This window comes from Microcebus murinus, chromosome 3, assembly GCF_040939455.1.
Source record: "Microcebus murinus isolate Inina chromosome 3, M.murinus_Inina_mat1.0, whole genome shotgun sequence".
Classification (NCBI taxonomy): Eukaryota; Metazoa; Chordata; class Mammalia; order Primates; family Cheirogaleidae; genus Microcebus; species Microcebus murinus.
The window spans coordinates 716,169-742,024 of record NC_134106.1 but is presented as its reverse complement, the minus strand read 5'-3'; the positions used below and the strand labels follow the sequence as shown (position 1 = coordinate 742,024).

At 53.9% G+C, this 25,856-nt stretch overlaps 1 protein-coding gene across 1 annotated transcript in view; it reads right to left on the bottom strand.

Annotated features, from left to right (window-relative positions):
- The window catches only part of SNTG2 (syntrophin gamma 2), a 175,628-nt gene that overhangs the window by 8,258 nt on the left and 141,514 nt on the right, over positions 1 to 25,856 (bottom strand). The window contains exons 14-16 of the mRNA XM_076000461.1: positions 24,715 to 24,921; positions 8,441 to 8,533; positions 4,691 to 4,801 (exon numbers count right to left, since the gene is read on the bottom strand). Coding sequence (XP_075856576.1) covers positions 4,691 to 4,801; positions 8,441 to 8,533; positions 24,715 to 24,921 — 411 coding nt within the window. The remainder of the gene's footprint in view (positions 1 to 4,690; positions 4,802 to 8,440; positions 8,534 to 24,714; positions 24,922 to 25,856) is intronic.

The following is a 25,856-nucleotide window of genomic DNA, read 5'->3' as shown; positions in this document are numbered from 1 at the left end:
GGCCCGTCACGGGACAGGAGGGAGAGACTGAGTGCAGGACACTCCCCAGGAGGGCGTGGGGTCCGGGAGGGCGTGGGGTCCGGGAGAGTGTGCAGGCTGACCCGGGTGACCCGGCAGAGGGCCCAGGGGCAGAGCAGCCCGCAGCTGGGACTAGTGTCCTGCTGCCACCAGAAGCCGCCAGGGAGGGAGAGAAAGGAACCCGGGTGTGACCAGCCGGGCTGGGCGCGGCCTGGTGGGCAGGCGGGAGCAGGGCTCTGTCCGAGCACAGGCGCTTCCGGCCCTGCCCGGGATCCGTGGGGTCAGCCGCCCTCTCCCTTCCGCCCAGTTCAGAGGCTTCCGGTGGCAGCCAAAGACCCACCTTCCCCGACGTGTCTCTGTGATCACAGGGGCTGCTGCTCTGCAATTTCCCTCCTGACGCCGTTTCTTGGGGCTGTAAGATCTCCTTGGCTCACAATTTCACATCTCATTTTCTCCTTCCGCAAGTAACAGAATTATGACTTCATAAATTTTATCTGTACTGAAGCTCAGCATTATTGCCTTGCCAGGGAGGTTAAAAAAAAAACACAAAAAAACCTGACTCTTGCAAACAGCTCCGAATCCATCACTTTTGCCTCTTCCTGGCCCCGGAGGCTCACGTTGAAGACGGACCTCTGCTCTTTGGGAAGCGTTTTCACGAAGTGTCATCCTCGCGTCCCAGACGCCCCGGAGTGACGTGGCCGCATCTCGGGGAGGCCCTGGGCTGCTTTTCCTGCTGCTCTAAGTGTTTTATTTCGAAACTTCCAAGTCCGGCAAAGACCAGTAACTCCTCCACTTACCATCCCAACAAGTCGATTTCCATAATCGATGGTTAGAATTTCACTCATTCTAAGCTTAATATCAAAGAGCAAAGATCGTAATAAATATATCAGGGAGAGAGGTTTTCAGATTATTTCGGCTTACAAATAGTTAACAGAAACGCGGGAGACAGGCACCGATTCACGTCAGTCATGTACGAAGCCACTCGAAATATTACTCAATCTCGTAAAGCCGCTCCTTGTAGCCACTGGACTTTCTTTTCTTTTTTCCCCCCAATGACGACAGCTGAAAAGGTAATTTCCTATGTCTCGTTAGTAAGCGTGTTGGCACTTGTACTTCCATTTTCTCATTTGGGAAAATACAATACTCAGAATCTCTTTTCCCCTTTCATCGATATTAATCACGTTTCTTTGAACCAAAATCCTGAGTCCTCTTCGCTGAGGTCACCGGGGCCAGGGGTGACCTCGTGTCCCCAGTGCCACGTGGAAACTGCAGCTGCCCGTCCCTGCCGGTGAAGTCCGTCATTTATAATCGCCCACCCCCGGCAAGACCGGCCGTGGACATGAACAAAACGGACAGCGATAAACAGATGGGGACTCCGGGCGGCCTTCTTAAGGCACAGAGAAAGCCTGAACCTCAGCGAGGGTTCGAGAGGGCGTAGCCGGGCAGTGGTGCCCCGGGCGAGGTCCCTCATGCAAAGCAGCTGCCGCCCTCCCGCCATGGACCTTCTGCAAGTTCCCTGGCGCGGCTCCCTCCCACCAGCTCCGCCCTCCAGGCAGAGCCGGCTCCCCTCTCCGCCGCCGAGCCTCCTCTGCCGCCTTCCCGTCTGCGGAATCAGTCGCTCTTCGCCGGGAAGCCACCGTGGATGTCCCGGGACAGACATCCGGGCTGCCCACCAGCCCCAGCCCAGGAGACCTCCGTAGGCCGCCGATCACCCAAACGTCTCAACGGGCCACGCTTCTTTTGGTGCTTTTGAAATTTTAATTTAAAAACATCACATTTTAAACAGGCACTGTGATCTAGATAACCCTGCCCCGAAAGCTTGCGATCCCTTACTCTGGAACACTTGTGTCCGAGCGCTGGTGAGAGCCGCCGCGGCCGGCCGAGAGTCCCCTGCGACTTGAGCTCCCCGGTGGCTGGTGGAGACTGAAGCCCGTGGCGCCGTGCCTGGGCTCGCCTCCACTCCTGCCACTGCTCGCCGCGGCCACGTGGACCCGGCGCTGTCCCTTCACTGTTCCCGGCCCGAGGCTGGGCTCTCGGGGCAACAGTGGCTGATCCCGCGTGGCGTGGCTCCCGTGGCCCCGTGGCTGTGCCCCGGCAGGCGTGTGGGCCTGGGGTGTGTCGGCCGAGAGCCTGCTGCAGCCCCCCCACCCTCACGTGAAGGGGTGGGACGAGAGCGGCCTTCCTCCCTCCCCAGGGGGTCTTGGCCGTGGCATGGAAGAGGGGCGGGCCACGGGCCCACCGGCAGACCCTGGAGAAGCCATGACGGTGCCACGGGGCTGTGGCCCGAATGCTCGTGTCCCCCAGGTCCACAGGCTCAAGTCCTCCCCATAGCCTGGGGCCCTTGGAGGTTGTCCGTGAGGGCGGGGCCCTCCCAGATGGGATTGGTGTCCTTAGAAGACGCCCGGAGAGCCCCGCCACGTGAGGACACGGTGAGGAGATGCCTTCTCAGCCAGGAGACCCCTCGCCAGACCCGAACCCGCCGGCGTCCTGATCGTGGACCTGGAGCCTCCAGAACTGAGGGACGCGTTTCTGTTCACAAGCCCCCGGGCCACGGTGTTTTGTTACAGCAGCACGACGCTCAGGAGACAGGCTGGGGGCAAGAAACCGGCCTCGTGTGTAAGGAGTGCAGTTCCTACCCCGGCTCGCATAAAGGCTGCCTGTGCTCCGGCTGTCGTGATCAGATCCTCCGGAAGGTTTCCAGCCTGAAGGAGACTGAACGTCCAGACCCTGGATGGCTCCGTCCAGGGCCACCCTGTGCTGCTTGGTTAGGAGAAAACAAAAAGATCACTGTTGGGGCTCAGAGAGCGACACCCCAAAGCCTGGTGCTTGGAGGTACAGGGGCCTCAGAGTCAAGGCGGCTAACCTGGCCTGGCTGCCTCGGGGGTGTGTGTGTGGGGGGTCTCTCTGGGACGTCCTGACTGAGGAAGCTGCTCTACTCTCCCACAGAAAGGCGGCTGTCTCAGGACCCCTCCCCGGATCAGCCCAGGAAAGAGAAGACAGCGTCGTGGCCACGCCCAGGCAGCTCCCGAGAGACGACCTTTGTCCCCGCGAACCTTTATGAGCACCGGGCCTGTGGGGACCCCGTTCCTGCCCCTCAGAAGAGGGCACTTGAGCCCTGACCATCCGGCCCCCCTTAGAGTATTCTGGGATAACGAAATAGGATCCGTTTTCCCAGATAAGTTTTAAAATTTTCAAAAGACAGAGACAAAACAAAAACTGCCCATGAGGGAGTTGACCGACTTTGCCTTGTATCAGTGACCTTTCCAAAAATTTTGCAAGAAATCCACATTTGACAAATGTTTTCTAAAAACTCATTTCTTTAAAAAAAAGGCCCCTGCATATATCCTGCAGTAGACGTGGTAGGAGAGTTCTCATGTTGTATGACTTCTGTGCACGCATGTGCACCTAATAAATTCATCACACTTTTCTCTTGTTAACCTGCTTTTGCTACAGAGGTGCCAACCACGGCCCTTTATGATAGGGAGCAATGGGGCCCCCACCCCTAGAGCATGGATGAACTCGGGGGCCCCTGTGCCTGGCCCTCAGCCACCCAGCTTGCCACGGGTAAAGGGACATGCGAAGCACGCCAAGCGGGTGGGTGCCATTCTATTGCACTTAACAAGTAGTGACGGAGCCTTGTTTTCTTGAAGCCAACAAAGAGCGGACAGAAGTTGACTCTGAACTTTCACACATCCTGTGACGTGGCGCTGGGATTAATGTCATCGCAGAAGATGCATGGCAAGTGTCGGTGACCTGTCTCCAAGCAGTATGTGTCCAAGCTTCTCATACCGTTCAATGTTATTTTTTTTTAAATATGAAATTTATGCTCTAGTTTGCATTTAGTTTATATTAAAACTGGTTTGCTGATGACACATTTATGCATAAAATATAAAAGAATCAATGCCCATGGACAGTAGAGTGGCCCCTCTGCAGTGAATTTGGAAGTTATCTTTGAAGCCCTTTTAATGAACAAAGCAATTTGCTCTCAATATTATACACAAATCATCATATCCTGAATGCAGTTCATAAAAGAACAAAGCAATTTGCTCTCAATGTTAGACACAAATCATCATATCCTAAATGCAGTTCATAAAAGTCTTCTTTTAAATTTTTATTTTTAAAATCAAAATCTTAAAATATTAATTTAAAAATTAAATTAATTTAAAAATTAAGACCTTAAAATATTAATTTCCTGCTAATATTTACTAAGAAACTTATGATTTTTAGTAGAGCCAGATAATTTGTTTCGATGATCACAATTTTAGGATGCAAAAGTCTTACTAGAAAAACATCCCGCGGGTTGAGCCTCCCAAATCTGAAAGTCTGAAATCCAAAAACGCTCCAAAATCCCACACTTTGAGCTCTGAGTTCAAAGGAAATGCTATTCCTTTGAGATGCCCAGCTTGTAAGTATAATGCAAATACTCTAAAAAACCTGAAAAGAATCTGAAGCCCAAACCAGTTCTGGCCCCAGACCTTTCGGACGAGGGACTGAGGGACACTCCACCCGTGCGGGCTCCTTTGTCACCTCTGCCGCCTGACTGTCGGGGAGGGTTCACGCTCCAGGACGTGGCTCTAATTCCGAAGACGCGTGGGAGGAACGGGCATTTCTCCCGCTGCCCACGTGGTCCCACTTTGAGAGGGGCTGGGCGGCAGGGCGGACTGTCTCCTACCTTCGTTTCAATTTGTCTGGTGTCCAGGTTCTGAAATAGCAGCTTCATTCTCGTTTTCCCGTCATCCGAGGACCCCTTAAGTTGAGAGAACTTAAATCTCCAGAGCACGTTCTGTAAAGAAATGAAATTAGTGACTTGTAGACAAAAGATCGTTTAGTTAATCAGCACCTATCACTACCCTGTTTCCCTGAAAACAAGACCTGCCCATAAAATGAGCCCTAGCAGGATTCCTAAGCATTTGTGCAATAGAAGCCCTGCCCCGAAAATAAGCCCTAGTGGCGGGCGTGGCTACGCAGCGCATCTGCACAACCCATGCATGTCGTCGCGGAGCGGGAAAGGAGAGGGGCAGCCCTTCTCATCTGCCCCGTGAGAGCTCTATGGCTCGACATGAGAGATTGGGGCCGATGGTTCTGAAGGAAATAGAGTCGCAAGAAATTCAGGATGGAATTCGGGGTTCTGGAGAGTGATGATGATGTTCCAGAAGAAGACAACTTCACTATATTTGAATCAATGTAGATTGTTGTGCCGTACTTAAAAAACATAACACATCCCTTGAAAATAAGCCCTAGTGTGTCTTCTTGAGGGAAAATAAATATAAGACCCTGCCTTATTTTCAGGGAAACATGGTACCTTAAACAGCCTATTCGAATGAACACAGACATTTGCTGGATTTTCTCATCTGCCTTTAGCCTGTGACAACACGTCAGGGCCTTTGCCCTCTCACTCTGCCACCTGCACAGAGGGACCTCGTGCCCCCCTGGCTCTCTTCTGTCCCCAGCCCAGCCCTCATGAGCCGTCCCTGGTGTCCCTGTGACTGTCTTAACACATCAGTGCCACGTCTTCAATCCCACCTCTGCCCTACGGCCCTCTCAGGTTTTCTCACGGGGTTCCCTGTACGTCCCTAAGAGCATCCTATGATCATTGCTCCTTTTTCTGTTTGGAGAACTTTTAAACATCCACTGCAAGGCTCAGTTCTTCCTGTAGGCACATAGCGGAAAGTGCGGACGAAATGAAAACCTCTAGTCCTGACCCATACCCCCGTCCACGGCTACGTGCAAGTCGCTGAACCTTGGTTTCTCACGAACCCACTTGAAAAATGTAGATAATACTACCTTTAATATTGCAAAAGTTACTTACTGTTTGCACTTTAGAGATGAAATGTGCTCTATAAATTCTTAATAAAAAAGGCTGCAGCAAATAGAAACGTCTCTTATAAAGGATCGTTTTATAAACGTCTCTTATAAAGGACCTTATAAAGGCTGTCTCTTATAAAGGATCGTTTTTAATTATAGACACTTCATTATGACAAACCTTTGTCCTCCCAGAAAAATCCCAATAGGAAACAGCAGTAACTTCTTTTAGCAAACTGTACATTCCATTTCTATTAAAAATGTTTATTTTGAAGCAATGGACATACTTTTCTCTGCATGTCAGGGCAGGCAAGGAGGCTGCAAGAACGGGGTGTGGGGGGTGTTGCTGGGCCCCTGCCTGCCCATCCGAGAACCCCCGTCTTGTTGCTGCCCGGCGCTGCCTGCCTGGCTCGTGGTTCTCTCCCACTGACCTGGGAGCTGAGTTGACTCTCTGCACTTCCTGCCAAGGTGTCAAACACAGGGTTCCTCTGGATTTGGGGACATTCGGGACTCTGCAGGGCCTTAGGGGACAACCACCCCGGCCTGCCTGTGCACAGGGAGGAATCTGAGCCCAGCCCCGGGGCAGAGTCCAGGCGCCCGGTGCGTGGAGGATTGGAAATGTCAGCGTCTGTCCACGCGAGGGCGTCCGGAACGCGCCCTCAGTTGCCCCTGCCTGCGGTTCTGGGCTCCAGAGGTGAAGCGCACCTGTGAATTCTTGTTACTAGCAGAAAAGAGCATGTGAGCCCCTGGGACGTTGAAGTAGCCGAGGAAACACTCAGCATGGCCGGCCTGGGGCAGCCTCCCCAAAGTCGCTCCGCCCGCCCCGCTGCCCTCCAGATCCACGCGCGAGTCCACCCCCGGCATCGCCCAGCGCGTCTCCGGGGCCGGGGAAGGCGGCTGTGGTTTCAGCCGCTTAGACTCAGCTGAATCTCGTCTGCCTTCAGCGTGACCTGTTATCGCACCTTCACGTGGGGAGCTTGTGGTCAGAGGCAGGTGTGGTCAGGAGGCACAGAAATCTCAGAAGACAGGGTTTCCCCTGATTGCTCACAGAGTAAGCCACGCCCAGACGAGGGAAGAGCCCTGAGCGGGACCAGGGCGCCGTTCGCCCACCCGGTGACCTCAGGGCCGACGGTGCGGCCTGGGTGCCGGACGGCACCGGGAATCCCTTCTTAGCATGAAACTCCTGTGCAAGAATGTCTCATCACTGTGACGGACGCCCCGTGCAGCCCACCGGGAAAACACCCTAGCAGCCTCCCCGGGACGGGAACGAGGACCACAGTGGCTTTCTGGTCCTGGTGTTCTGCGCAGGAAGCAGCCCCGGCGCTGGTGCAGGGTCCCCACGCTGGACGCCGACCCTCGGGCCCCGCCCTGCACCGCGGGCGTCCTTTGCGCGTGGGATGAGAGTGGTGTCTCGGCTACAGCAGGCAGGCGCCCTGGACTCTCCAGAAAGAGGCGTCTGGGTGTCTCCGGGTGTGGCCCGGGGGCAAACCCGCCCGGCGGAGACGCCGCAGCGGGGAGATGGGCAAGTAGTGGGCAACGGCGTCTTCTCGCCTCGCTCATTCCTTCCGGGACCCCAGGACTAACTCACAGATGGGCCCCGTGCGCTGCGCCGTGACAAGCAGCGTCAGGCGTGCGCTGAGTTAAGCGAAAGAGGAAACGCAGGCGTTGGAAATTTCTGTGCACATGGCAGGGAAGGCCGTAAGGACGCGGTGAGCTCGGTTTGTGGGCGGCCGGGGCACTGGGCCAGACCAGGACGGGCCCTGCGCTACAGACTGAACGTGAGGACCAGGAAGGTCCCACCAGGCCGGTCTTCTTAACTACAGGCGTTTCCCGGCACGGCCCCTCTGCCCTCACCTGGCACGGAGAGTGCGCTGAAGCGGCCGCACGCGACCCCTCTGCGCGTCATTCTGGTCCCTGCTCCTGCTCAAGCTGCCTGACAAGCACCACCTGCTCTGCCACGCCCAGCGGGGGCTCTGTTTTCGGGGTGCTGCCTGATTCAGGAGTTGCTGACAAAAGACCATTGGATCTTTAAACCCGGTATGTTGAGATTCTGTTTTTTTTTTTTTATCAGTGGTATTTGTGACCCCAATACTCTCCCATCCCTCCCATTCTGAATTAGCCCAGAGAGTGGATGCTTTAAACGCTCGTATGGCGAAGTGCCGGTCCCGTCTCTGCAAAGCACCTGGCGACCTGCAGTCAGGGGCCCAGGTGGGCGCTGGGGGGGGGGTCAGATCCCGCCTCTAATGACAGTTTATCAGACAGTTGCAAACTCCACCAGCGGGGCCTGTTCGTCACCAAAACTGCTCGAGTTTTAAGCGCAATTGTTGACATTTCTTTTCAGCCCGGGGGTGGGGTGGGGGGGACACAGCTCAGGCCGCACTCCCCTCCCCCGGCTGCCCCCTCCCCCGAGGGGATCCTGTCGCCCGGCACCGTCCAGGCTGTGAAAATCCCAGAAGCCGGAGGTGTCAGAAGGGGACAGACCCTGAAGGCACAGCCTGTACCCCGAGCACCACCCTTCAGAGCTGGTGGCTGCTGGGGGGCATTTTTTACAGCGTTGACATCCAGGAGACATAATCGGCGCGCATTGCCATGGGAACATCCCGCCCTGAGGGCGTCTTACCTGCGTCTTGCTGTCGGAGCACGTGAAGCCCACGGCAAGATCCACCGTGAAGCGCAGCGCCTCTCCCTGCCAGCGGCACGTGTAGGTTCTGGACTAGAAAAGAAGTGTTCACCGTGAGAGAACGGTCTCAAACAGTGCTGTTTAACTTTATTTAGGCAATTGCGATATTAACCTCCCCCCCTTTGCACAAAATTTTTCATAGAAAGTCCTAACGTGCAAATGACGTGTACTGGAACGGGAGGACCCGTGGTCACACGGGACCTGCACAAGCGTTTTCTACAGTCTCTAGGCAAACATTTCCGCCTTTGCGAGAGTTAGAAGTCTTTGCAGGTATCTTATCGTTCCAATCAAAACCAAATGCGCGGAACAGAGCCCCCACATGTCCCTTCCCCAGAGTGTCTTTGAAAACACGCTAGATCACAGGGCTTTCTCTTTGCTAACTTTCTGTGCCTGTCGTGCAACATGTTCGTTTTTCTTTTGCTCACACAGTGGGACCAAACTGGAGCTGGAGCCCGTTCTTCTAAGTGAAGTATCCCAAGAATGGGAAAACAAGCACTGCACGGACTCGATACTAAAGTGGAACTAACCGATCAACACCCCAGTGCACAAAAGAAAGTCAGACTCAGTGGAAATCAAGCAGGTGGGAGGGGCGGAGGAGCTGGGTAAATCCACACCTGATGGGCACAGTGCACATGACTGGAAGACGGCGCCGCTTTTTATGTTCCCGTGGCCATGCCACGTAAGCCCTCGTGCCCTACGGGACATCTCAGCTGCAGCCCGAGGGCCGGAACGATGGGCTCCCTGGTCAGTGCTCAAGCGGCTCCCCCGGCCGTGCTGTTCGGCGAGGATTTTGAGGGCTGCCTGTGAGGACGGCGCTGTTCGTAGTTTCCTCACCAGTCCACAACCAAGGGCGCGCCACTGCCTGAATCTGCCACGTGGCCCCGGCGGCTGGTCGGGCGCAGCGGCTGATCTCCACGCCGCACCCCAGCGTGCCCCTGCTGCCAGCGGGGACCGGACTCTGTGAACAAAGGCGAGCGCTCAAAGTCCCCAGCCTCCCCTCGAGCAAGGCGCCTGGGGACTGCGAGAGCCGGCCACAGCCTCGGAGGTGAGGGGCTGGCAGGGACGGGCCACCGGGTCACCGTCCCCTGTGCTCGCCGGGCGGCAACGTCTAGCTCATCAGCGGTTCCAGAGCCACGGGCAGCACCGGGTCCCACCCTAACGTGTGGCCCGTCTCCAAAGAAACTGCACGGTCACTACAAGGTTCCCTAAGTTTGAAGTCTTGGCGGGGCTCCGCTGTGTGCAGAGCAATGACTCCTTCAGTGGGGCGGAGGGACGGGGCGGGTGAGCTTCAGCCCTGACCACTCAGCGTGCAAAGCTCAGAGGCAGCTCAGATGTGCTCTTTCCGAACACGCATGTGCCTCCGAACACTCATGTGCCTCCAAACACTCGTGTGCCTCCGAACATTCGTGTGCCTCTGGGACCCACATCTGCGAGCCCAGACCTATGTTCCGGGCTCGGGAAGGCTGTGTCCGTGGGGAGGTGCGAGCCCTGCTCCACAGGAGGGGAGAGACCACGTCCAAAGTGTGCAAGCCCGGACAGCAGCAGGAGCAGGTGACATTTTGGACCAGTTCTCTTCCGAGCAAGCAGCTGGCTTCCTAGAACCTAGCACACAGCCACCATGCAGTGAGTAAGTGCTTGAGTTGCGTGACTGGCACACGTAACTGGACGTTGCAGTCGGACACAAATGTCACTCGCAAGATATGATATGGATACAGTGCATACTTGGTGGACTTGCTGACGAGGTTGACATTAACTTTAGTTTTCTACTTGTTCTGTAAAAGACGTATTTTTAAGTGAAACTGTAAACGGTAAAACCAGTCTGGCTTTGCTTCACTCAGGGAATAGGTGGCATTCTTTTCTAGAGCTCCACACACGAACCTTAAAAACACTTGCTTTGGGGTCTACAGCACATGGAAATACATGGTAATGATAAACACATTTTAGGCTGTTTTGCAGTTTTGGGGGGTGCCTGGTCTGTGCAGGGATACGTCTGAGACCCTGAGGCCCCGGTGGAAACCTGCAGCAGGACCCTTCCCCGCCCCCACCGTGGAGCCTGGGCCCCGGGGAACACCCGGACATGTGTGCTCAGACACACGCCCGGCCCCTTGGCCGTGGGCGCCCACCGGCACCCTCCGGAATCAGACGGTTAAGGCTGGAGAGAGGAGACTCCAAAACGGAGCAATTAATAAAAGCTAATGTGGCTGTGCTCTCCTGTGATGGGAATGTTAATTGAGAATTGGATTAAGCCCTGAGACAAACCGAGGAGCAGAAATAGAAACATCACTCCGCAGTGCGCTCGGTTCCAATCTAATTAAATTGAGCCAAACGGCTTGTAGGGAAATAAATGGCTGCAACTGAAAACACACGGCGGTGTCTCCCTGGGACACGCGTGGAGGGGCTCGTCCGTACCGAGACCAACGGTAAACACCATCCTTCACGTCACACTTTGCTCCCTGCGGAGACTTCTCTACCATGGAGGAAACTCAATTCAGAGCTTTAAAACAAAATTTCCACCCAGAGCACGGCTCCAATGTCTAGCTCTCTTCCTCGCCAACGGATCTTTCTGCATTTAAATGGCATTTAACTGTGCGATCCCCAGAGAGCTACCCAGGCCTGGGCATCACTTCCATGCATGGAACACCCACACGCGGTCACTACCTTTCTGCGTGGGCAGAGGAAGACACGACAACAGCGCACCTGTCTGGCGGTGCACGAGCCACACAGGAGAGTGACCAGCACACGGAGATTGTGGAAGACACGGGACGGCCGCGCCACACGCGGACTGCGGGGAGGCAGGAGTCCAGCCCGGCCGGGGCCCGGGGCGCAGGGCAGAACCTCAGTGACAGGCAGTGCGCTAGGGACAGGCCATCCCCAGAGCAGCTTGGCGGGCCTGGGCAAGGGGAGCCTGGAGCTCCTGGCACCGTCCTGGGCGGCCTTGGACACAGCGTGGTCAGGGACACAGCGCCTCATGCCGTGACGCCACATCTGTGCCGCTGACAGATTCATTCACAGTCGAGGAACAGACAAGAGACACGCAGCCACTGAAGGGCTCCAGGACGCCCTGCAGCACGGATGTGCACACAGCCCGTGTGTCCAGGGAGGGCTCCATGTTGGTCCGCACAGGCAAAGCGGGGGGACGCCCAGGCCCAGAGGGGTCCGGGGGTGACAGCAGAGCAAGGAGCAGCCAGCTAAGGATGGCTCTGGAGTGTGGCCACAACCTAGCTCTGAGTGTGGCTGGAAGGCTCAGGATTTGGGGGCCGCAGCGAGGGGGCCGCAGTGAGGGGGCCTCACACCCACCTGCCTTCCTCCTGGGGGGGCAGCCTGCCCACTGGGGGATGGGGGGTCAAAGGCCGCCCTGGGGTGCCGGGGGGACGGCTGCAGCCCGGGTGTCCTTCTAGTTCACCCACCAGCCTTCTGGGGCCAGTTCTGTCTTGACATCTGTCTCTTGTGTCTCTTGATTATATTTTATTTGTTATTTATTTATTTTTTTGAGGCAGTCTTGCTTTGTTACCCAGGCTAGAGTGAGTGCCATGGCGTCAGCCTGGGTCACAGCAACCTCAAACTCCTGGGCTCAAGTCATCCTCCTGCCTCAGCCTCCCGAGTAGCTGGGACTACAGGCATGTGCCACCAAGCCCAGCTAATTTTTTTTTCTATATGTATTAGTTGGCCAATTAATTTCTTTCTATTTATAGTAGAGACGGGGGTCTCGCTCTTGCTCAGGCTGGTTTCGAACTCCTTACCTCGAGCAATGCGCCCGACTCAGCCTCCCAGAGTGCTAGGATTACAGGCGTGAGCCACCTCGCCCGGCCTTGATTATATTTTAAACTTAATTAGAAAGTAGATGCACAAGTTCTTGCATGAAAGGGCGTCTGGCCGAGCACAGGGAGGTCGGTTTGCTTTATAAGCCAGCACGCTGATGCCACCAGGAAACGCCGGTGTCGGAGTGTGACTCTGCCAACTGTGTCACTAACGAGAAACCAACACCCTTATGGAGCAGGGATCGAGCAAGGACACGCAGGAGCCTGGCACAGGGTGGAGGATACCGGAGTGAGAGACTCGCCGCACACCGACGAGAACCACCCGCCGTGACGCTGGGCAGGATGTGCAGACAAGGACACCGGGTTCTCGCGTTGGCAGAGTCTCCGAGGATTGTAATTAAACGCATCCAGCACTGATGCCGGGGAGCCCAGCCTGAAGCCGGACGTTCTAAACACGTGGGCATGTTTTTGCTTCAAGCCCAGGCAGCAGCACGCTCTTGATCAACAACGTTTCCAGCTGAGAGGGTTTAGGTGAGTTTATGAACAACAAATGAAAACTAGCTTCCAAAGGAAGATGGTAAGGACACACTCAGTGATGCACACTGTCACACTGGGAGCGGATGGAATGGCTTCGCTTGGACGTACCTCGGGCTCATGCACGCCGTCTCGTTACAGGTGCATACTGATATATGCAATGTAGAGTATTTATATCCCTGCAGAATGGAATCACATGCTCGTTTCTGCTGAAAGGACCAAGGGAAGGACGTCTGTTGCAGTCACATCAAATCCAGCGATTGAGTTGGGCCTGCGTCCGTACGTACTAATATTTATTATACTTTCAGTAGCCTGAGAACAGGCAGAGACTATCTCTGCCTGGACGTTCTCATGCACACCGGATTTCAGAGTTTACAGTTGCTTTTCTCACAGAAACGACATTAGAAGTGGAAGCAAAGTCACCCACCCCGATATGGGATGGACGAAGGGCCAGCTAGACGTGGCTCTGCCTTGCGTGCCCCTGCCCGCGAGCCGTGAACAGAGCCTGAGCAAGTCAGTTCGCAGAGCAGGTCTGGGCGTGGGGGCCGGGAGGTGCTCTGGTCCGCATCTGCTATCTCTGGTCTTCTGGGCAGAATTATGCGGCCCATTAGAATCCGAGGCCAATCTGCATTTTAACGAAATAATTTTCCTTGAGGTCCAAAGTCTTCCTGAAACTGCTAATTTTCCTTCTCTACAAATCTATAAAGGGAAAGCTACCGAATAAGCTGCCAACAGTGGCCTCCTGCTTCTGGACGCTGATCCAGACCACCTGCACACCTGTTTGGGCTCACACACACACACCCAGGCGCACCTGCGGCACGCACGAGCCGTGGCCAGACAGAAAGTGCACACGCCAAGTAGGAGGGCGCGGTCCTACCCCTCAGGACACGCTGTGTGGTCAGCACAGTGGTGACCTCCAAGGAGGGCCATGGCCCAGTCCCCAACACCTGAGAACAGGTTTCCTTACCTGGAGAGGGATTTTTCACGTGATTAAAGTTCTCGAGATGGGATTATCCCGTATCATTTATTCCAACCAAATAACTTGAGTCCTTGAGTCCAAATGGAGAATCTTCCACTGTGGGCAGGTGGGCATCAAGGGGGGATGGGTGGCCAGGTGGGTGGCGTCCCCAGCCCCGGCAGAGGCTGGGAGACAGAGCCTCGAGAAGGTCTCCCTCCAGAAAGGCACCGTCTGCCGAGCCCTGGTTTTGGCTCCCGAGACTGCAGGGCTCGGACCCGGGAACCGCAGACACTAGGTTGGTCCCGGGGCGACCCGCAAAGCCAGTGGCGTCAGCTACGGCACCACGGAGAACCACGCAGACACTCCAGGTGTGTCCTCCTTTCGACTTCCGGCTCCTGGCACTGAACTTGCCTGTGACTTTCAGCGAATCTATTCTCTTCCTCCACTCTCACGGCTGGCTGGAAACACACTTTTTTCCTTTCTCTTTCACGTCTGCTTTTCCGGAGAGGTTTCACGTTGACGTGGGTCGCCGTGACCGCAGTGCAGGCCATGGCTCCCGCGGGACACACGGCGAGTGCCAGCTGCAGGTAAGACGCTTCCACGGACCCGTGTTCGCGTCCCCAGTCCCTCGTCCCCGAGCGGGAGAGCTGTCGCCGCTCACCTGCCCCTGCGTCTGCCGCGCCGGGACCCGCGGCGCTCATCGCCCTGGGCGACGGGAGGCTCGGCTCCGAGCCGGCAGGACCGAGTAGAACTCGCGGCAGGAAGCGGCCACTGGCGTTACAGGCGTCATCGTCAACACGCCCCTCCCAGGGGCTGGCGGCCGAGGTGTCCGTGTGCGCAGCGGCGGGGCAGCCGTGGCTGGGGCGTCTGAGTTCCGGCATCCAAAGCATCGGCCGTCGGCAGTCACGGAGTCCAGACGACGCCACGACACGCTTGCCAGAAACAGCATGTTGACGTTAGAACGGAGTGCCAGACCTTTCTAGAAGGTTTGTAAAGGAAGGCACGAAATAATTTTTTTTTTCTTTTTGAGACAGAGTCTCGCTTTGTTGCCCAGGCTAGAGTGAGTGCCGTGGCGTCAGCCTAGCTCACAGCAACCTCAGACTTCTGGGCTCAAGCGATCCTCCTGCCTCAACCTCCCGAGTAGCTGGGACTACAGGCATGTGCCACCATGCCCGGCTAATTTTTTCTATATATATTAGTTGGCCAATTAATTTCTTCCTATTTTTAGTAGAGACGGGGTCTCGCTCTTGCTCAGGCTGGTCTCGAACTCCTGACCTTGAGCGATCTGCCCGCCTCGGCCTCCCAGAGTGCTAGGATTACAGGCGTGAGCCACCGCGCCCGGCCTTGAGCCACTGTGCCCGGCCTGAAATAATTTTAATATGATGTAATTCATGGATTTATTGAATTCATAGTTTGCGTCAGTGGCTGAGAATACAGTCTAGAGAGTGTTCTAAGAGTAAGAGTTTAAAGGAAAAGCTCAGTTTTAACATGAATTCGGACCAGGCTCCAAAATGGTGATGAGCTCGCCCGCCCCGTCTGCCCCTGGTGCTTCTCTGAGAAGGGACAGAGGGAGGCTCAGAGGAAGAAAACGTGACTGTCCCATGAAGGACAGTCACCTGCTGAGCCATTTGTGCGATTAATGTGTCGTTAAGGAAAACAAAACGTTTAATCAGCATAAGCCACAAGATTACACTGATGGTTTTAACCTAAGATAAACCTGGCTGCCAGGCCACGTCTGAAAACAACCAGGTAAATTAGAATTGCAATAAGGTTCTGGACAGAATGAAAATAATCTAAGACTTAATTGTGTAATTAAACTGGAGCTTCTGGTAATAAACGAATAATTACCTTTTAATGATCCCATAAATCCCGTCTAATCTAAGCACTATTTCATGTTTCACTTGAGGTCCTCTTAGGTTTCCTTTGTTCATTTCTTATTTCCGGAGAGACAATGAAACACATTTGTATTTTCTATTGTATGTACTATTCCATATGGTATTGCAAAGCCTCTCATTATCAGTGGTGGGTTTTTTTTTTTAAATAACTCAAGGCTGATATTTCTTAAAAATGTATCTAGAAAATTAATTTAAATGTTTAAGGAAATTATGTTTTGCATATTTCAAGGTGAATTAGTTTATAAGCATCAATTGATTAAATTTCGTATTATCATTCAAAGAGATAACATAGTACTCATGTTAGAAATGAGCAAGCCAGGCCCGGCGCGGTGGCTCGCGCCTGTAATCCTGGCACTCTGGGAGGCAGAGCCAGGCAGATTGCTCGAGGTCAGGAGTTCGAAACCAGCCTGAGCAAGAGCGAGACCCCCCCCCCCCGCCCCGTCTCTACTATAAATAGAAAGAAATTAATTGGCCAACTAATATATATAGAAAAAATTAGCCGGGCATGGTGGCGCATGCCTGTAGTCCCAGCTACTCGGGAGGCTGAGGCACCAGGATTACTTGAGCCCAGGTGTTTGAGGTTGCTGTGAGCTAGGCTGACGCCACGGCACTCACTCTAGCCTGGGCAACAAAGCGAGACTCTGTCTCAAAAAAAAAAGAAAGAAAGAAATGAGCAAGCCAATAATTAGGAAGGTTAAGTGACTTATTCTAGGTTGTCTTCCCAGTTCCTTACAGACTGGAAAAGACAAAGGGCAGTGAATGTCCCTCTCGCTCTCCCCCACACACACGTGTATCTAGGCAGGGTAATTGAAGATACTTTGTCCCGTAGCTTTGTTGTCCGTGATGCCTAATCAACAGCGCCTGGCCCCTTGCACCCTGGTGTCCGGGCAGGGGGAGGCTCATTCCGGACCATCCGGGCCTGCCTGACCCCGGACAGAGCATCTGCCCAACCAGGCTCAGGAAACACGAGCAGAGCCGAGACGTCCCACAGACAGGGATGAGAGGAGACGTCTCTGGTCACGTAAAACTACATAAACCAGGCCGGGCGCGGTGGCTCACGCCTGTAATCCTAGCACTCTGGGAGGCCGAGGCGGGCGGATTGCTCAAGGTCAGGAGTTCAAAAACCAGCCTGAGCGAGACCCCGTCTCTACCATAAAAATAGAAAGAAATTAATTGGCCAACTAATATATATAATATAAAAATCAGCCGGGCATGGTGGCTCATGCTTGTAGTCCCAGCTACGCGGGAGGCTGAGGCAGCAGGATCGCTTGAGCCCAGGAGTTTGAGGTTGCTGTGAGCTAGGCTGACACCACGGCACTCACTCTAGCCTAGGCAAGAAAGCGAGACTCTGTCTCAAAAAAAAAAAAAAAAAACAAACAAACAAAAAAAAAAAACTACATAAACCACGATGGGAACGCAGATAAAAGCAAAAGAACCACCACAGCGGCCCACGCATTAAACTTCGTTTCCCTCCCGTGTCTGCTGAACGTATGTTCCCGGACCCCCAGTGGCTGCCTGAAACCGGGGATGGTGCCAAATACTGCACACGCCACGTTTCTTCCTGTGCCTGTTGTTGGGGTGTACAGGATGCACGTGGCTGCGGCATGGGGTGATCTGTAAGTTAGGCCCAGCAAGAGGCTAACCACAACTCCCAAAAAGAACAGAACGCCATAGCAACGTGCCGGCGTCACCTCTCTGGTGCGTTGGGGCCATTTCCAAGTACACCGAGGGTGACCTGGACACCAGCACCGCAGTGCCGAGGCCATCGACCTGGTCACCATGGTGACACTAAGTGAATAACCGGCAGGTAGTGTAGACCGCGCAGACACGCTGGGCAAAGGGATGGTTCGAGGAGTCCCGGCAGGGTGGAGTGGGGCCACCGGGGATCCCATCACACCACTCAGAACGGTGCACAATTTAAAACTTGCGAATTGTTTGTTTCCGGGAATTTTCCGTTTGACAGTTTTGCACGACGGTTGTCACGGGTAGCCGGGACCACAGAAAGCAAAACCCCGGAGAAAGGAGGGGCGTAGATCACACTAACACGAAGACTCTTACATCGTCTCTCGGGCTCGTTTGCTCTCGTCTTTGACAAAGTCCTGACAAACACTGACTTGGTTTTCAGGGCCGGCGGTGGACGGACGCGGCCGCGCAGTCTAGACGCGGGGCGGCAAGGAGGAGGACCGGAGCCTGCAGAGTGAGTGAGGGATGAGGACACCTGGACCCTGGGGTCGGGCGGAGGGGACGTTCTCTGCGAGGCAACGACCCACCTCGCCAGCCCCGCACGGAATCTGCGGAGGACACGGGGCACAGCAACGGATTCGCCGGCTTCTCACCGGGTCAGGTGCGGTCTCAGCACGCGGCTTCTCACCGGGTCAAGAAAGTTTTCTTCTATCCCTGGCGAGCGGGGAGGACTTTCGCTTTGCTTTGATTTTAATCGGACACGATGCTAGATTTTGTCAAATAGTTTTGTGGGTCTACCGAAACCATGTTATGCTTTTCCCCCTTTTAATTGGTTGACTCAATAGAGTAAATGGATTGATTTCAAGTTCAACACCAATCCCATGTTCCTAGCATGACTAATTATCATGACATAGGCTCCTTCTTACACGCTATTGGATTTTATTAGGTAAAATTCCGTTCAGAACATCTACCTACGGCCACAATGGAGCCTGCTCCGTCCTCTGCATCCCTGGTCCCTGGTCCCTGCTCTGCCTGTGACCAGTTTTGGGGTCAGGCCCCTGCCGCCGTGGGGGAGGGGCGTCCAGGCTCCACCCTTCAGTGCCACTTTTCTGGGTTAGTTTGTGTGGAATTAGTTATTGATTCTTTCCTAAGTATTTGGTCCAATTCACCAGTGATTCCCTCTGTGACTGGAATCTACTTTGTGGGAAGGTCTTTAAGTGTAAATTCAATTAAAAAAAAATAGATGAAAGTGCCATTCGGGTTATTTATTTTTTCCTGAGTGAGCTTTGAGAGGTTGCGTCTCACAGGGAATGTCTCCATTTCAGCCCTGTTGTCAGATTTAATGGCAACTTTAAAATGTTGTTCACAATGTTGTCTTATTACCCTTTTTGGTATCTGTAGAATTGGCAGCAATATCACCTCTCGTGTTTCTAATACTCAAATTTTGTGTCTTCTTTTTTTGTTTCTTGATCAGTCTTGGAAAAGTTTTACTGATTTTTTTTTATCTTAGAGAATGAAATTTTGGTTTCATTGATTTTTATCTATTTTGGGGAGGGTAGGGGGAGATTTTTTAGCTCATTGTTTTCCATCTGATACATCTTAGTTCTTCTGCTCACACTGAGTTAGATTTGGTGTTTCCCAGTTTATCGAAAGAGGTTGATTCTCTGGCATCAGCTGTTACTCAGGGTCACACAGGAGTCGAAGCAACTCGGTGACTCTAAAATGAATCAGTGCCTTGTCACTCCTACACGCACCATCAAGGCACACGAGGGAGAAGGTGCTGTGTTGTGTGCTTGCGTGTGCGCACACGCTCATGCATGTGTGTGTGCACGCTCATGCTTCTGTGTGTGCACAAGAATGACCTCTGGAGATTCTTTATGAACAAAAAGGAAGAATTATCGGAAGAATTTCCTGAAACTTGGAAACAGGCTGCTGCTCTGTGAGCATAGTCTGGGTCCTGGTTTTCTGTCCTGTGGGTAATTTTCAAGTCAACAGAGGGAAAAGCTAACTGGTATATTTCTGTAATTCCTGTCTGGTGGAACAGACAACCGCAAAGGCTCCGGTTTCTGAGCCTGTTGGGCTTTAGTGAGGGAGTTTTCTGCCTACACAGCAGTCCTGTCCCGGTATGTCTTTTCTTTGCTCAGCTGCACCCACCCAGTGAGTCTCTCAAACCCACTGTGGACGTTTAAACAGCACATCGGTTTCCGCAATAATAAAGAAGTAAGATGACAACTTTGGGCATATGTTCATTTTGTATTTTCTTGAGACCTGGATTTTTTTTTGTTGTTGTTTAACCAGAGTTGTGGCTGGCGGCTAGAAGGCATGCTCTTTGTCCATGGCAGGAGTGTTCTAGAAGGACGGATAAGCTCGTTTCCTGCTGCAATGTAATCGGGTCTGACCGAGTGTGGTGCTCGCCCTGGCCAATGTCAGCTCTGATACCCCAGCTTTCTTGGTTACAGTCCAGAGCCTCAGTTTACCTAGAAAACTATGGTTAAAATATTGAAACTCACTACAATACAGTGTGGCATGTATTGATGAGGAGAGGAAAAAAAAAAAAACCCTGGAAATTTAGAACCAAAATACTATGTCCAAGACTGGTCACCAGGTCCCGGGTGGCCCGGCCCCGGCGCTGGTCTCCTTGTGGTGAGGGGCTCAGTCACCGCACACCCAGGGGGTGTTGGAGAAGCAGACACGCTGAGACGCGGGGAGATCTCGGCTAATGGTCATGGAAACACTTACATGAGGCACAACATGTAAATAAAGAGATTTATTGAAGTTAAAAGGCTTGAAAATGAAGTTGCATCCTTAGGTGTGATGTGTGTGGCCTGTGGATGGAAAACATCCAAACCCTGAAATATTGGAAAGAAGTGTATTCTGAGCCACATTAGAGGACCATGGCCCGGAGCCACTCCAGAGAAGCCCTGAGCAAGTGGGCTTGCCGTGGCTGGGTCACAGTTTGGTTTTATACATTTTCAGAGAGACGGGGGTTACAGGTAAAGTCACAAATCAATACATGAGAGGCACACATTGGTTTGGCACCAAAAGGCGGGGCATCTAGAAAGGGGGGGCTTACAGGTTATAGGTGGGTTTAAAGACTCTTTGGCTGGCAAACGGCTGAGAGAGTTGGGCTTTATCTAAAAGATCAGAAAGGAAATGTTTACTTTAAGATCAAGGTGTGAGCACTCTGGGAGGTCCAGACAGGAGAATGTTTCAAGTTTAAGCTAGGCGTTTGCTAGGGTGCTTGAGTTAAGACAGGGGCTTCTTATCTTTCAGGTGATGTTAATGCCATACCAGGATCAGGTTGGGAAGTAAACCACGGCTTCATTTGGTTAACAAAAGCCGCTTAGTGGGAATTTACCACTTGTGAGCCTGACCCAGCTGGCCTCCTTAGGAAGGAGTTTCTGCAGCAAAAGGAAAAGATCAGAGCTCAGTCCTCAGGCCCTGCGGCAGCCTCGGCCCTGCACTCTCCCCTCCGTCTCAGAAAACTAGATCGATGTGTTCTTTTCTTTCTATTTCATCCTTCCTTTGCCACAAAGTACCTGAAGTAATTCATGTGCACCTTCAAAAACTGCAAATGCGTATTACTATTCAAGTGGTTTTAATCCTTGCGGGGCGGGCAAGGGAGCGAGGATGGATTAGAGTCAGGTGCAGGAGCGCATCTGGGTCAGAAAAGCTCCGATGAATCTGACGTCATATCACGAGCGTCCTGTGCAGACTCACGGGTCCCGTGTCCTGCAAAGATGTGGGCGTGTGAGAAGGAAAAAAACACAGCCACATGTAAGGAGAGTTTGGCAGAAATCTCATCACCTGCTTGATCGGCATCCTCGGGCCAGGAAGTGGCTCCTGGGAAGCCAGGCAGCCTCGGGCGGGACCCGCCACTGCTCTCGCGCCAAACTGCGGCGGGAGCTGACACCCGAGTGCTCCTGACGGTCCATCTCCAGTGCGAAGAGGAGCCCGGAGAACGGCGTCCTGGTTTTCTGTGTCCCGGCAGGGAATCATCACACAGAACTCAGGCACAGGAAGAGCAGCCCCAGTTACAAGAGTGAGTCCGGTCCCCGCGCGGAGGAAGCCTTAGCCGTCACGGCGGTCACCGTTATTAAACCACAGGCTGGCGGGGACAGCGGGGGTCCCCGCCTCCTCCTGCTGACGAATCAGAGGAGCCTTCAGAGGACAGTTAATGTGTCTGCGTCCAATGTTCCCCCCCAAAATTGCAGGCCCGTCACTCATATCCCTCAGGCTCCACTGCAACGTCCAACGCGGAGAGGGCCGACCGGGTAAGTAAACGTGCCGAGTGTGAGCGTCCAGTTCGGCTTTCCCCCTTGCAGGGCTGTTTCAAGGGCCCGCCCTCCTGAAGGCGGCTCCCCCACCCGCGCGTGGTGTGCGGACACTCTGCCTCCCGCACGCCCCGCCGTGGGCTCGAGTGTCACAGGTGCTCCTGGGTCCGGCCCTCCGTGGAGCATTTCCCCTGCAAACTCCCCGCCGGGCCGGACTCTGTCCCAACGCCTCCGGTACTGCTCTCCAAAGGACCTCTCCTCCCCGTAAACCATTTCCATGCTCAGAGCGTTCTCCCGAGACGGGCCATCCTCCCCTCCCTCCACCCACCCTGTTTCTGGACCTCGCTGGAGCGCCCCGGAGGTGCCTCTTCCAAGGATGGGCAGGACAAGGCGGGGCTGTTCCTCCCTGCTCTCTCCCTCGTGCGGACATCTGGAAGCTTCCCTTCTGCTTCCCGGGGGGAGAGAACCCGAGGTTTGGACAGCCGGGCTCCGAGAAACACTGAAATCGAGTCTTTGCAAACGTGCGGGTTCTCCTGACTCTGCCATGTCTATGCGAGAGGGTGCTCTGGAAACATCGACAGGGAAACTCAGGTGTTGGGGGGCAGCTGCGACTGGGTCGGTTGCTCCGGCAACCAGATGGCCCCGCACGGCCCCCCTGAGGGGGGGAGCAGGCTGGGCCGGCCCAGGTGCAGAGGGTGCTGGTTTTCTCACACTCCCCCTTGCAGGTGAGGCTGGGTGAACAAGCTGAGCTGACGGCGGCTGGCTCGTGCACGGGCTCACGAGCTCAGGGAGCTCGCGTCTCCTCTCACTTGGCTCTCTGTGTGTCCTGTGGAAAGCGCCTCAGTCGTTTCTTTTTACTTGGGTCCGACGGTGGACACTGGTGTCCGCCTGCCCTACACGAACGCCCACAACCCCTCCCATCAGAGAGCCCTCCCTTGGAATCTATTAATCACTCTGACGTTGGGTGCACCTGTCTCTTCTCCACGGTGCTCTGGGGGAGCTGACCTCATTCCCGGCCCCAGAGGCAGCCTTGGCAGCAGACACCTGTCAGCCTTGGGTGGGGAGAACCGGTGGGGTCACGACCTGAGACTTGACCTTCCAGCGTGGGGTGAAGGTCGCCTGCATTGAATTGTCGGTGGGGACCTTCCCTCCCCACCCAGCACTCCTGTGAAATGAAGCTCCTTCTGCCTCGGGGGCCTGTGACCAGGAGGGAGCCATCCCCCGGGGTGGGGGGAATCTAAATCACAAAACCCAGGAGGGTGGAGATAAGGAAACCTTGTTACCTAAACGAATGGCAATATTCCTTATTGTTTGTGGTGGTAGGAGTCAGGAACTTTCTGTTACTTGTAGCCAAAGGTATCCTATCTGACACAGATATTTAATATCTTGTGCTTTTGTGTTGCTATTATGAAAGAGATCTGTATTTTTACATCTTAAATTCTAACAGGACATTGCTGCTGTAAATAAAAATTTAGATAAACTGAGGTCAGAAAAAGGCACAAAAATCTTGCACATTGCAGAAAAATATTCATATATGGTGTATATATTTTTAATAAAAAATAATGCTTGAATATGTCTAAAATCAGATTGGATAGAATAGAACACAATATTGGCGGTTGTAGCTAAGCTTGGAGGAGGTGCGGGAGACAGGAGGCTCGGGGAAGAGCTTGTTTTGTTATTCATGCGTATGGCACTGGGCTCGGAGAGCTCTGAACAGTGTCTGTAACACAGAAATTATCTAAAATGGGGCTATTTAAAATAATCTTGCTGAGGTGCTCGAGCGGCGAGCCCAGCACCCACCTGCCTGTCGGAGGTTTCTGCGTGACACGCTGACCCCTCACGGGACCCACCGAGAAACCCCGTGGAGACAGTCGTGCTGGGACCCTCGGATTTGGCTGTGCACGAAACGGCTACGGACGCTGCCTGCCCCGTCACGGCGCGTCACGGAGCCCTCACACACCCGACAGCTGGACGAGAGATGGATAATGACAGTACGTGCGCATTCGCAGCATGCTTTTCAAAGACGTGGTGGCTGCCTTCAGTGAGCAAGTTCGCAGGCTCAGAGTTACCAACGCTCGGCCGGGACGGGCCCAGCATGGCCGCGTGGCGTCAAACCTCCCCCGTGACGCAGGGCTCCGTTTACCTTCCGTCGTTCCGGGTTCTAGCGGTGCAGGTGGGTTTCCCCGGTGACGGGGTCATCCCGCCGTGCCCGATGGCGAGGGCTGTGATGCGTCTTCCTTCTCCACCCAGACAACACCCGTGCAAGTCTGCGAGCGATTCATTCACCGTCGTCAAGGAGGAGAGAGCAGCCCGGACACCAAAGCTGCTTTGTGTCCTCCCTCCGCCCGGTGAGCTCGAGAGGAAGGGCCACCCCGCGCTCAACCCTTTGCACTCGGATGCCCAGTGTGACTCGACACGGTTAGCAAAAATTATAGAGATTAAAATTACTCTTTGAATGTATCGATAATTTGAAATATAAAAAAAAATCCAAATAAGTTTGTGTGAAAAGAAACTCCAGCTTTTTATTCTACTGCCACGCTTTGTAAAATCTGGGGTATTTAAAAAATTAAAGGTCCTTGCCTGCGAGAGTGGCCACTGCGTTGGTGCTCTGGGGCTTGGACCCTGGCTAGCCAGAAAATAAACCTCCTCTTGTGTGATTGCAAAAAAAAAAAAAAAAAAAAAAAATTAAACCCCGAGTAGAATAAAGGAATCGAGAAAAAAAGCAAGCGAGCGCAAAGGGTTAAACTACCGCAACCATCCAGGAGACTCACGCCGCGTGTTCACGTGTGCGCTGGCGTTTGGTCTCCCACCAGGAGTTGGAGCGTAACGCCAGCCGAGTCCCTGCTGGACGTGTTCTGGCCCTTCCCTCACCTTCAGCGTAAATACAGGTGCAGACGCAGACGCAGACACCCCGCCTCACCTTCCCCAGCAGCCCCCGTTATCTACGAAGCCCGCGACTCGGGGAAAGTGCATTGGACACGGTGTCGCAGACTGAAAGTGCTCACCCGTGGAGCACGTCATTTTTTCTGACATGAACAGTGGCATGTGCTCTAATTGCCGTGTTCCAGGCCTCCCAGTGAAGCTGGGGGAGGAGCGTGGGTGGCCGGCTTACCCCGGTTCTCCGCACTTCCGTGAACGTGGCTGTCTGGAACGACTTCTCCCACACCGCCAGCTCACTGCCCAGCTCCACGTGGAAAAAGTGGCTCTTCCCGTGGCCGGCCGCGACGCTGAAGCAGTACGGCCCCTGGTCCTCACAGTCAAAGTCCCGAAGCCCCAGATACAAGTTTGCTTGTAGCCAGCAGTCGTCTGCGAGCCGGAGCTGAAAAACAGGGCACGGGTGGAAACCCCATCAGAGTCGGAACGGAGGCTGTTTCCGGACGGTGGGAGCCGACCCCCCCTTTGCCGGGGACCCTAGGGGGCGGGGGGGGGGTCTGACACGTATGTTGCATGTACTAACATTGTATCCTTATCATAAAGTAAGCTGGAGGAAAGAAAACGGTATTGAGAAAATCAGAAAGAAGAGAACACACGATTACAGTACCATACTGTATTTATCGACGCCGTAAGTTTACATCATCTGTTTACAAGAAGACTCGTCTGTCTGAAATGGTGAAACGGCACCTGGACCTGCACCAGGTACCGGACGGCGCGGCTTCACCTGCGACGTCCTCCCTCTGCTGCCGGGAGCACTTGCAGGTCACCAGCGCAGTTCTCGGGGTCCCGCCGTGTCATTCAGGGTGACGGTCTTGCACCAGACCCCTGAGACGTGCGTGAGGGCTGCCGAGATCACTTCTTACTGAAGTCTGTGCTTTCCTGGAAGTAAGTGCTGCTACGTGGAGACGAGCAGTCGCGGGGCAGACGGCCGCGCACGGGGCTTGAGCTCACCGCGGCAGCAACAGCAGGTGGCTGTGCCGTCACCGCGGCGGGGCGCTGTGTGCACAGCCGACTTTGTGCGCTGTGACTGAACGCTGCCTCTTTGCATTTGCTTACGTTTCTGCCTTCTGAACGGTGCATGTGTGGTCTGGGTCGTGCGTAAGTTTTGACAAATTTTAACTTTTTAGAACAGCTTTGTTTATATTTTATGGTAGCGAATGATAAAACAGACTAGTATCCACATCTATCACATGCATTCATGACACACCTAGCTTTAAATTTTTTTTTCAGTATTTCTAGGCTAACTACGTAGTTCATTTGTGAAGTTTTTCAAATTGTTGTAAATTTCCCCGCAACATTTTCCAATATATTTTTAAAAAT